The 10,291-nt window shown below is 35.2% G+C and overlaps 2 protein-coding genes across 3 annotated transcripts; both read right to left on the reverse strand.

Annotated features, from left to right (window-relative positions):
- Positions 1–3,381: 3,381 nt before the first annotated feature.
- On the reverse strand, positions 3,382–5,529 carry LOC107043516. Its single transcript, XM_015265051.1, has 7 exons — positions 5,339–5,529; positions 4,910–5,255; positions 4,636–4,836; positions 4,205–4,553; positions 3,858–4,127; positions 3,689–3,766; positions 3,382–3,607 (listed from the first exon to the last, which is right to left on the reverse strand). Exons 2-7 carry the CDS (start codon positions 5,216–5,218, stop codon positions 3,396–3,398), a joined length of 1,419 nt encoding a protein of 472 aa, XP_015120537.1. The 5' UTR covers positions 5,219–5,255; positions 5,339–5,529; the 3' UTR covers positions 3,382–3,395.
- A 1,896-nt stretch (positions 5,530–7,425) lies between these two features.
- On the reverse strand, positions 7,426–9,587 carry LOC107043515. Of its 2 annotated transcripts, none has more exons than XM_015265050.1 (7): positions 9,426–9,587; positions 8,977–9,304; positions 8,480–8,755; positions 8,304–8,375; positions 8,135–8,212; positions 7,915–8,059; positions 7,426–7,811 (listed from the first exon to the last, which is right to left on the reverse strand). In XM_015265050.1, exons 2-6 carry the CDS (start codon positions 9,266–9,268, stop codon positions 7,989–7,991), a joined length of 789 nt encoding a protein of 262 aa, XP_015120536.1. In that variant the 5' UTR covers positions 9,269–9,304; positions 9,426–9,587; the 3' UTR covers positions 7,426–7,811; positions 7,915–7,988. The 2 variants fall into 2 exon arrangements, with proteins under 2 accessions (XP_015120536.1, XP_015120535.1); XM_015265049.1 differs by having other exon boundaries at positions 7,426–7,814.
- Between the last annotated feature and the right edge of the window lie 704 nt (positions 9,588–10,291).

Raw genomic sequence — 10,291 nt, forward strand, 5'->3', positions numbered from 1 at the left:
TTTTTTCATCCCTTAATCTCAATTAGGAGGGGAGAAGTGAATTTTTAATTCGCGGGCGAATGGTGAAAAGTCACTGTGCGCCGAGAAGAAAATCATGTTTCTCACTGGGCCATGACTTTTGTCGTAGTTTCTATTTTTTTGTTACAGAGATTAAGGGATGAAAGAGGGTTAATAATGGAGAATTTAATTCTCCGTCGAACTGCCCTTTTTTCATCCCTTAATCTCAATTCGGAAGGGAGAGGTGAATTTTTAATTACCGGGAGTCACTGTGCGCCGCAAAACAATTATTTTTCTTACTGGCCCCTAACTTTCATGGCAATTTTTATTTTTTTGTTACAAAAATTAAGGGATGAAAGAGGGTTAGTTGATGGGGAATTTACTTCTCCGTCGAACTGCAATTTTTTCATCCGTTAATCTCAATTATGAGGGGAGAAGTGAATTTTTAATTCGCGGGCGAATGGTGAAAAGTCAGTGTGCGCCGCGAAAAAATTATTTTTCTTACTGGCCCCTGACTTTCATGGCAGTTTGTATTTTTTGGTTACAGAGTTTAAGGGATGAAAGAGGGTTAATTAATGGAGAATTTAATTCTCCGTAGAACTGCTCTTTTTTCATCTTTTAATCTCAATTATGAGAAGGGAGGTGAATTTTTAAGTACCGGGAGTAACTTTGCGCCGCAAAACAATTATTTTTCTTACTGGCCCCTGACTTTCATGGCAGTTTGTATTTTTTGNACCGCTGTAATTTATTGAGAATATAATTCTCCATCGATAAATATTGCTTTTATTCTTTCATCCTAATTAGGGGANGGGATGAAAGAGGGTTAATTAATGGAGAATTTAATTCTCCGTAGAACTGCTCTTTTTTCATCTTTTAATCTCAATTATGAGAAGGGAGGTGAATTTTTAAGTACCGGGAGTAACTTTGCGCCGCAAAACAATTATTTTTCCTACTGCGCTGTTATTTACATGACAGTTTCTTCCATTTTTTACAGAGATTAAGGGATGAAAGAGGGTTAGTTGGTGGGGAATTTAATTCTCCGTCGAACTGCTCTTTTTTCATCCTTTAATCGCAATTAGGAGGGGAGAGGTGAATTTTTAATTACCGCGAGTCACTGCGCCGGGAAACTACAATTTTTCTCACTGGCCCATGACCTTTGTCGTAGTTTATATGTTTTTGTTACAGAGATTAAGGGATGCAACGGGGATCGATTGATGGGGAATTTAATTCTCCATCGAACTACTCTTTTTTCATCCCTTAATCTCAATTAGGCGGGGAGAAGTGAATTTTTAATTCGCGGGCTTATGGTGAAAAGTCACTGTGCGCCGAGAAGAAAATTATTTTTCTCACTGGCCCATGACTTTGCCGCAGTTTGTATTTTTTTGTTACAGAGATTAAGGGATGCAACGGGGATCGATTGATGGGGAATTTAATTCTCCATCACACCGTCTGTGTTTCATTCCTTAATATTAATTAGCCAGCAAATGAATCACCTGAAAAACATTAAGAACATGTTGAGGACAAGGAGGGCATAAATTGCCTTCCGAAACTACTCCTGTGACAGCGGGACTGCTATCGTCGCGACCGTATGAGAGTGGCCTTCGGTTTTACCCCCACTATTCCGAGGTCGTAGCTCCTACCATGGGAGTGGGGAGAATTCTAACCAAAATCGAAGACCATTCTGATATGGTCGCGACGATACTGCCGAGTTACCCGCACAGGCAGTTCGCCCGGCTTGATGTCAGTGGTCCTAAAATGAAATCACTAGTTGCCACCAAATACTTGAACGTGGAATTCCCTAGAGCCATGGAAATATGAATATAAAATTGGCAGAATGTGAAACTTCTTGTTACTGATAATAATGGAACACGTAGATGCCAGAGTGAATGTTAATAGAAATGGACTGAAATTATAAAGATAAAAATAACAGAAAACATATTGTTAAGGATAATAAGAAGTCGGACATGCGAATAATTGGAATCGATTTAAATTGGTATACTTTTATTTCTTGTTCGAAAAATTTCCGCCATAGACAAATGCAAGTGATGGAAATATTGTGGTAGATGCAATTTTGGATTAATAAATGCCAAGGACGCTCGTATCTCGGAAAAGGTACAAATTAGAACACGTCGATGCCAGATTGAATGTTCATGAGAATGCCCTAAAATTATTAAGATGAAAATACCAGAATATTTACTTTTAAGGATAATGGAAATTCCGACATTCTAATAACTGGAATTGATTTAAATTAGTATACTTGTATTCCATGTTCGAAAAATTCCCGCCATAGACAAATACAAGTGATGGAAATATTGCGGTAGATGCAATTTAGGATTAATAAATGGCAAGGATGCTCGTATCTCGGAAAAGGTACAAATTAGAACACGTCGATGCCAGATTGAATGTTCATGAGAATGCCCTAAAATTATTAAGATGAAAATACCAGAATATTTACTTTTAAGGGTAATGAAAATTTCGACATTCTAATAACTGGAATCGATTTAAATTGGTATACTTGTATTCCTTGTTCGAAAAATTCCCGCCATAGACAAATGCAAGTGATGGAAATATTGCGGTAGATGCAATTTTGGAGTAATAAATGCCAAGGACGCTCGTATCTCGGAAAAGGTACAAATAAGAAGTTCATAATGACCGTTGAGGAATTAATTTGGTATATACATGATTAGAATGAGTAGTTTTCGGAGTGTGTAAAGTTTGGAGTAGCATTTTGTTATATCGTCGCTTTCCCAGATACGACAAGGACCAGTTCATCAAATCCCCAGTTTGAACGCTTGGCCGATAAGTTATCCGCTTGGGCGATTTCTTTTATCGACAAGTTTCATGACCACCTTATTATGCATCTCTTTCACCGGTTGTACTATAGATGATCTGCCGTCTTGTGGCGCCAATAGTGCGGTACGTTTATGAATTATTAATTAAAAAATAATCCAATGAAAGAAATCAGATGGTTGAATAATTCGAATTTTGCAAATTGTTCGAAGCATATGTGTTTTAACATCAACCGTGATATAACTTGTGAAATTTGTTTTTTTTTTCTTTTTTTTTTATTGTGGAAAATTTATAATTTTCAGCACCCACAGATGGAAAACAAATTCCAGTGCATATTTTAAAAGGCAGAAAGGAATGAAAAATTTTAATGCTTAACAAAACAAGCAGGATTCAGATGCTATTGTGTTTGTTATTTTCCATATTGGCGTTTTTTTCTTTCTTTTTCCTCTACCAATTCCATTGGCAATAAGCTTCCGAATGGAATATATGGCTGTCAAGTATTACATAAAAGGACATGTTCTTTATGTGCGACATACAAAGATCAAAACTTTTTTACATGGGCGTGAACTCATAAAAATAATTTATTATTTGGATAAAGTTTTTATTATTTACAGGGTTATTTCTTCATGTATCCTGGAAAATTGCTCTATTATATTGCGACATTCAGAACACATGATGAGGGCATTGAGATTTCTTGCGGTTGCATTATCTCTTGCTAGGCAACTCTCACATGAATACCAAGCTAAGCACTCAGGGCATAAATGGTTCGCCAGACGCTGAACATTGCATGAAAGGCATCCAAAACGGTGTACTTGATGCCCTATAATATAAAAATAAAATTAGAATGATTAAATCAGCTAGAATGGAACATACAATAAGAAAAATATCAAATGATACTTACTTGTTACTGTTAATGAACCGTCCACTAATGGGCCTTGCTTATCAACAGTGTAACGATGCAGAGTGGGAAATAATCGCACTATAAAGGAAAGAAAAATGAGGAATTTTAATAGAAGTTGGTAACAAAATTATTGGGATTAATAAATACGAAAGAGGATCAATTTGCTCACCTATATCTTCGTACGCTTCTGTGTTGATGAAATTGTTGACTTCATGAACAGTGCGCATGATTCCATCAGCTCCAAAGGCTCGAATCAAGTGACTTGATGCAATCAACAACTTCTTGTCATTCAGTTCATTCGCCTCATAAAGTTCCCAAATTCTAGCAAGAATATCCTGTCGGACTAAATATTTATGCTCTGTCGTTCGAGTGATCCGATGACCTCTGTTGGATGCTGCAATTTTTAATTTGACTTCGACTAAAAGAGATCGCAGTTGCGCTATAAATATAAAAAATCCATTAAAAGATCATTTATCGGAAATTACTCTTTAAAATACGATGAAAATAATAACTTACCAGTGAATACCCAAATATCTGGTTTCAATCCAAGCTTCTCCCATAGTGTTCGATGATAGGCCTCTATATCATTATTGGTCCTTTTGGATAATCCATACACTGAGTAATTTTCTGGGCGACACTGTTGAATCCAATACTGCTCGTAGTATTGTAGGAATGAGGCAAAATATGTGCGTAAATCCAGGTCTGTGTCAGCAATGAGATTTTGATATGCTCCTTCGATTCGGTCAAATGGAAGAAGAGCTAAAGCCATAATTTTTCGAAGAAAAAGTTTAGCCCTTGGGCAGATCTTCATATTTCTGTGGATTTTCTTTTTCCCTTTTAAAGATGCTAATTTTTTCGTCAGTGCCTGTAATTAATTGAATACAATATAAAGATCAATTTTAAAGCTGTATTAAAAACTAAAAAAAAACAGAAAAGTATTAACCAACCTGAATATGATGGAAGAAACAGTGAACAATGCGAGCATTTGGATAAAATTCACGGATTACATTGGTGAGAGCTTGTTCAAAATCGACGAAGAATGTATGAGGCTGCAGATTCGGGGCGAGGTGATTTTTAAAATACTGGAAAAATGCCTGATATGCCTGGGTATTTTTTTTTGTCATCAAAGCCCATATAATCGGAACTTTCTGCAAAGAGTTGGCGAAAAAAAAATGTTTACAGACATAAAATACAAGGAAAAAAGTAAAAGAAATAATTTACCTCGTCATTTATTGTTCCTATGACTGTTAATAACTGTGTGACTTTTGGACTGCTAGGACACACAGCGAAGGTCGCATCAATATTGAGCTTCTGACGAGGTTGTAGGAGGCTAAGTAACGTTCTATCTGCGTAAATAGTGACAAAATTGCTAGCTCCTGCTGCAATTGTCGTCACACTCAGTTCTCCCCCTTTATAAACTAAGTATTTTCTCTTCCATTCATCTTCAGATAGAAGTGACGTGTAATCAGGAAGATTTCTTGGTTTACGAGGACGCGTCTTTTGGCGCCAACGATTCAACGTGCTCTCCATCGAAGCATAAGGAAAGTTAGCACTGGCATTTTGATGTCTACATAGATATAATCATAATTTTAGATATCGTGCTCAGTCTAATTTACTTTAGAATTTTTTGATTCAAAGAAATAAAGTTACCTCTCTGCGACTTGATAATAAGTGGCATTAGGATATTCATCGACAGTATTAATTCGTTCATGTAATTCCTCTCTAAATGTATAGTGTTCAACTGCTTCAGGATTTAGGCGACATTGATGCTCAAAGGTAATTTGGAAAGTACCATCTCTTCTTAAATTCGCTCTGCCAGGGCAAAAAGCATCTTTGCAGCGCAGGTATCTAGAAAAGAGAATTAGGGTTTTCTAAGGGTTATTTCATGCATATGATTAAATACTTATTTTATTTGGATTTTACATTTTCGTCATGCAGGTAAATAATTATTGTCACGCGATATGGAATTAGTGAAATGGAATAAGTGAAAAATCCAAGTTGTAAACATGAAGAAATGAAAGAATTTAAAAGTCTTCGTCTTCGAAGAATTCCAGATAGAACAAAAGAAAAAGTTGACAATTTAAAAAATTCGAAAATTTATAATTAAATAAATTGAAAAATTGGGCCCATCAAAAGTTCCAAGCAAATGAGGGGAGGAGAAAGGCATGAGAGCAAGGGGATAGATTCATGTCCTAGAAGTAAAAGAAAAATCAACAACCATCGTTATGGGCCCAATCTCAGTTGAGATTTCTGATTTGTCCATTATTCTTAGTAGTTTCTGAGATATTTTACGTTTTATTCGCATTAGTAAGGGAAATTTGATCTCTATTTATGATACAACCACAGTAATTTTGTAAACTACTGGAAAAAGACCTGAAGTCTTATAACTCCAAAGATGCAATGAAAAATCATCAACGATTTCGATTTTAGAACTTTTTTCTAAACCTTTATTATTTTCAGAAATTTTTTTGGCAATAGCCATGGTATGAGCGTGTTGAGCATTTATGTATACTCCACACGTCACCGGATGGTCTTGAGGAGTGCTCGGTTTGATTTTCATTAATTTTCTCGATAAACGAGATGATATTAAATTGAGCTGATCGGCATGATGAGGAACTGTAATTGCAATTTTCCTCAACGTGAAAAAAGATTTGAAAATCTATGAAAAAAAAACAAGTTCCATTCGAAAAAAGTTTTGATAACTCTTTAAACTTGAAAAAAAAAATTTTTATATGTTCCATAGTTTTCAAGGAAAGGTTTTTTTAAATTGATGGTTGACAGGTTCGTGGCAAGAGCAGCACCTTGTTCATGAGGGGTCACAGGTGAGCCAAAAAATTCAATGTGAGTTGCCATCTCTTACTGAGATGAAAAACTTACATCTGAAAATAATTCCAATGATCCGAACGCTCCATCCTTGATAAAGGCCATAAATGGCCTTTTTTGTCTCGTGTTTTTATTTTTTGGCATAAAAACAATAGCGTTGTGTATGCAATTAATCACTAATGAAATAACTATACAACGAAATTTTTGTACACAGTTATATATATATTTTTTATAACGGATCCTAATGTAAAATTCAAATGATGAACAAACTATTTTTATCATATTTGTTTGTAACTATTTGAAGACGGCCAAGTCCATAAATTTTGCACATCCCTTGTAGGAAATCGGCCGCTCTTTCACAATTATAACATGATATAAACAAAACAACTAAATTTAAAAAGATGAGGCTCCGGATAATGAAAGGTGAATAATCAACTGGTCAAGAAAAACATTGAGTCTCAGAGGCCTCTACATTTGAAAAGGATAGTAAAATACGTTCGCCCATATCCTATTGTCCTATGGGAAAAAGGAGAAATGAAATCAATCTTGAAATATCTAAAAAATCTTGAAGAAACGTGAGCGTCAGACTGAAACCGATGGGCCATTATGCGAGGACATGAGAAGCTGCGTGCCTAGAACGCGTACTTAATTTCATCCACTCACAAACAAATCAAAAGCATTTCTATCGGGCCGGATATGTGACTTTTAAATGAACAACAAGGTTAAAGTTTTTAATCGAAGATATCTCGAATGGCTTCTGTTACGCTCATTGTTTTGTTCATCGAATGAGATCAAAGGAACTCGATTGGTCTAATTCTTATAAGTTGTTAATATTTAATGAAGTTTTCGTCAGGTGGGAATTTTCATTTACGAAAATCAAAATGAATCTATATTTTACATTTCTTTGTTCTCTGAAAAAAAAAAAATCCTTAGTATTTTTTATAGACAAGCTCAATTGACTCTATTTAATTTGAACCATTTGTTTAAAATATGAGGAAATATCGACATTTTAATGAAGATTATGAAAGATTTTTTTATATATAAACATTATACAGAACAGATAGAATGACCCTCCTACATAAGGGACATTTCTTGGTGTTTGCCATTATATGCTTTGCACATGTATTGCACAATGTAGCATGTCTGCATGGTATGAACACTGTTTGTCTGGAGTTCATGAGGCATACACTGCAATGGTTATCATTTCCTTCTTGTCGTTGTGGTGATTGATCAACAGGTCCTGCAATCACTGCATTCCTGCGTATTTCATTGTTGTTATCATTGTCATCTGCGACATTAGCTACTGAATTAGATATAACCATTAATATGAAATGAAAGAATAAATAAGATGTTCATATTAAAACAATTTTGAAGTATTGGAATTTTCTTCTTTATGCTATTACCCTGACGATTGTGATTTATATCCTCATCGTTGGATGAATGAAGCTGTTCCAGCATAATCATTCCATCATTCACTTCATTTTCGTTTGTTTCCATCACTTCCAGCGTCACTCCTATGGTATTCATCATCACTACTGAAATCAGCATCTATAATTCCTCCCCCCCCTCACATTAAAGTAACTGACATGTGGGAATAGACAAAATTTTTAATTAATAATTTACCTGGTACGACTGCTGGTCTTTCTACGTTTTCTCTCGCAATTCGTCTGCGTACTCTTCTTCTCTGTTGTACCCCAAATGCTGAGTTTCAGATAATTTTTACGAACATATAATTAATATAATTTTCTAGATTTCATGTATATGTATGGAATATCAAAAATTCCTGACGTACCTTCTGGATTAATTTCTCCCACATTGTAGAAAACAACATCAGCATGTTCATCGTTGTTGGCCATCAAATTAACTGAACAATTGAACATGAAAACAAAAAAAAAACATTCAAATTTTGTATAGGCTACAACACGTTGAAATTATTGATCACTCTGATTGTTCATTTGATAATATTACCTCTGTGCATTTCATTGTTGTTTACCAATTCCAAGTTTGGTGGTATTGGCTCAGGGAAAGCTACAACATTTGATTCTAATTCTCGCAGTAAGAAACCCATCTGCCGCAAGCTCTCTATTGTACTCAGATTATCCCTCGTTGGTATTTGATTTATACGTTTCAATGGTCTCTCCAAATCCCAAGTAGAAAATGTAAAGCGATCTTTAGATGTTTTTTTGCGCAATTGTAAACGGGTTAAATCTTTGCACATAACTTCCACAGAATTAATAATATGGCCTGGGAAATGCAAAAAAAATGATAACATTATACAACCGAGTAAATCGCGATTTTTTAAATATGTTTTTTTAAATACGTGCAAGTATTCTAAACATGAGTATTTAGTGGTATTTATTAGTTATTCCTTTTCAATATAGCGTATTAAGGATTATAGTTTCGTTATAAATTAAAATGGTTCAAGGGTTTGCTGAAAGCAGACAAAAAAACAATGCAAAAATTACCCATAACTTTCCATATCGATGATGGTGTTCCCCTAACATGCTTGTTAAAAACACGTTTTGTATTTAATTGTATATTGGACATCATAATTGGATCATCAGCACAGCTCAAGGCGTTTATTCCGACCGTATTCAACCAAGAATTTTGGAGATACTCGAGTAATGGCCTAAAAGCATTTCTTTGTTGCTCTGGTAATTTACGTGCTACATTAAATCCATCAATCATTTTCCCAGCAGACATAAGTGCTACAGCCATTAATCGCCTGAGCGTACTATGATTCTCATCAGCTTCCATGGGAATATTCAATTCTACCGCTTTAGCATGAAGAATCTGGAAAGTTTACCAATAACTAATTCACAATAGTCTAATCATTAGTTGAAGAATAAATAATTATATTAGATGCAATGTGAAGGAAAATAGAAAAGTGTGGTATGAGTAACATTTCCCTCACTCCTTCCTCTAATACTCAAACCGTTAGGGGCCCGAGGTTTAGGAGCCCCTGCGTGCTACAAGAGGGGCTGTTCACTCTATTGTAGTGCACTAATTGCGGTTGGGAGCTGATTTAACCCGGTGGGCACACTTTGCCCATCCCTGTTCCGGACCTTGAAATGGATGCGAAAGTGACGTGAGTCCCTCATCAAAGGTTCAGCAAAGTCCCCCCCCCCTCTGCCCCGCCCATTATTACCATCGCTGGCTTCGGCCCTCCATACAAAATTAGAATCACAAATCACTTCGATTCTGAGTTTGGAAGCAAAAACATCTCTGTAAAATTATTAATATTGACTTAAGATTTAGAAAGTTGTCGACATTTACGGTTTTGCAAATTCCAAGTTGAATAACAAGTTAAGTCGGTGATTTTGGACAAGCCGGCAAAACTTGTAAATTTCTACAAGTTTATATAAGTTTATAAATACATATTTAACAAATATACATAATTCTGTGTGTGATTAAAATTATTAAGTTTTCGAGATCGAAGCAAAATGTTTCATCACAATGATAGACAAGAAAATTCTGTAAATCATACTGAAAGAGACGGGCGATTTTATTGGTTAAGTTCTACGAGTTCTGCTGGTACGAGGTAATTATCGTATGTAAATATTGATTCTGTGCTTTGCAAAATTGATGAGAAATTTGAAAGTATATATCATGGTGTACCCAAAAATCAATGAAAAATTTCAGGCCCGATTCATTTTGCTCTGTACGCTGTGTGAAATTATAGTTTTTCATGTTTACAACTTGGATTTTTCACTTATTCCATTTCACTAATTCCATATCGCGTGACAATAATTATTTACCTGCATGACGAAAGTGTAAAAT

The sequence above is a fragment of the Diachasma alloeum genome, unplaced genomic scaffold, assembly GCF_001412515.2.
Source record: "Diachasma alloeum isolate Michigan unplaced genomic scaffold, Dall2.0 Dall_scaffold_00593, whole genome shotgun sequence".
NCBI lineage: Eukaryota > Metazoa > Arthropoda > Insecta > Hymenoptera > Braconidae > Diachasma > Diachasma alloeum.

Bases quoted from the DNA above. Each gene is read 5' to 3' on its own strand.
- LOC107043516 (XM_015265051.1), bottom strand. From the start codon at position 5,218: ATGGAGAGCACGTTGAATCGTTGGCGCCAAAAGACGCGTCCTCGTAAA. The intron at 4,837-4,909 runs GTAAATTATTTC...AACTCTTTGCAG, and splicing joins TAGGAACAATAAATGACGAG to AAAGTTCCGATTATATGGGC. The intron at 3,767-3,857 runs GTGAGCAAATTG...TTTCCTTTATAG, and splicing joins AGAAGCGTACGAAGATATAG to TGCGATTATTTCCCACTCTG.
- LOC107043515 (XM_015265050.1), bottom strand. From the start codon at position 9,268: ATGGAAGCTGATGAGAATCATAGTACGCTCAGGCGATTAATGGCTGTA. The intron at 8,756-8,976 runs GTAATTTTTGCA...TGCATTTCCCAG, and splicing joins ATCGATATGGAAAGTTATGG to GCCATATTATTAATTCTGTG. The intron at 8,376-8,479 runs GTAATATTATCA...TCAATTGTTCAG, and splicing joins CAACAATGAAATGCACAGAG to TTAATTTGATGGCCAACAAC.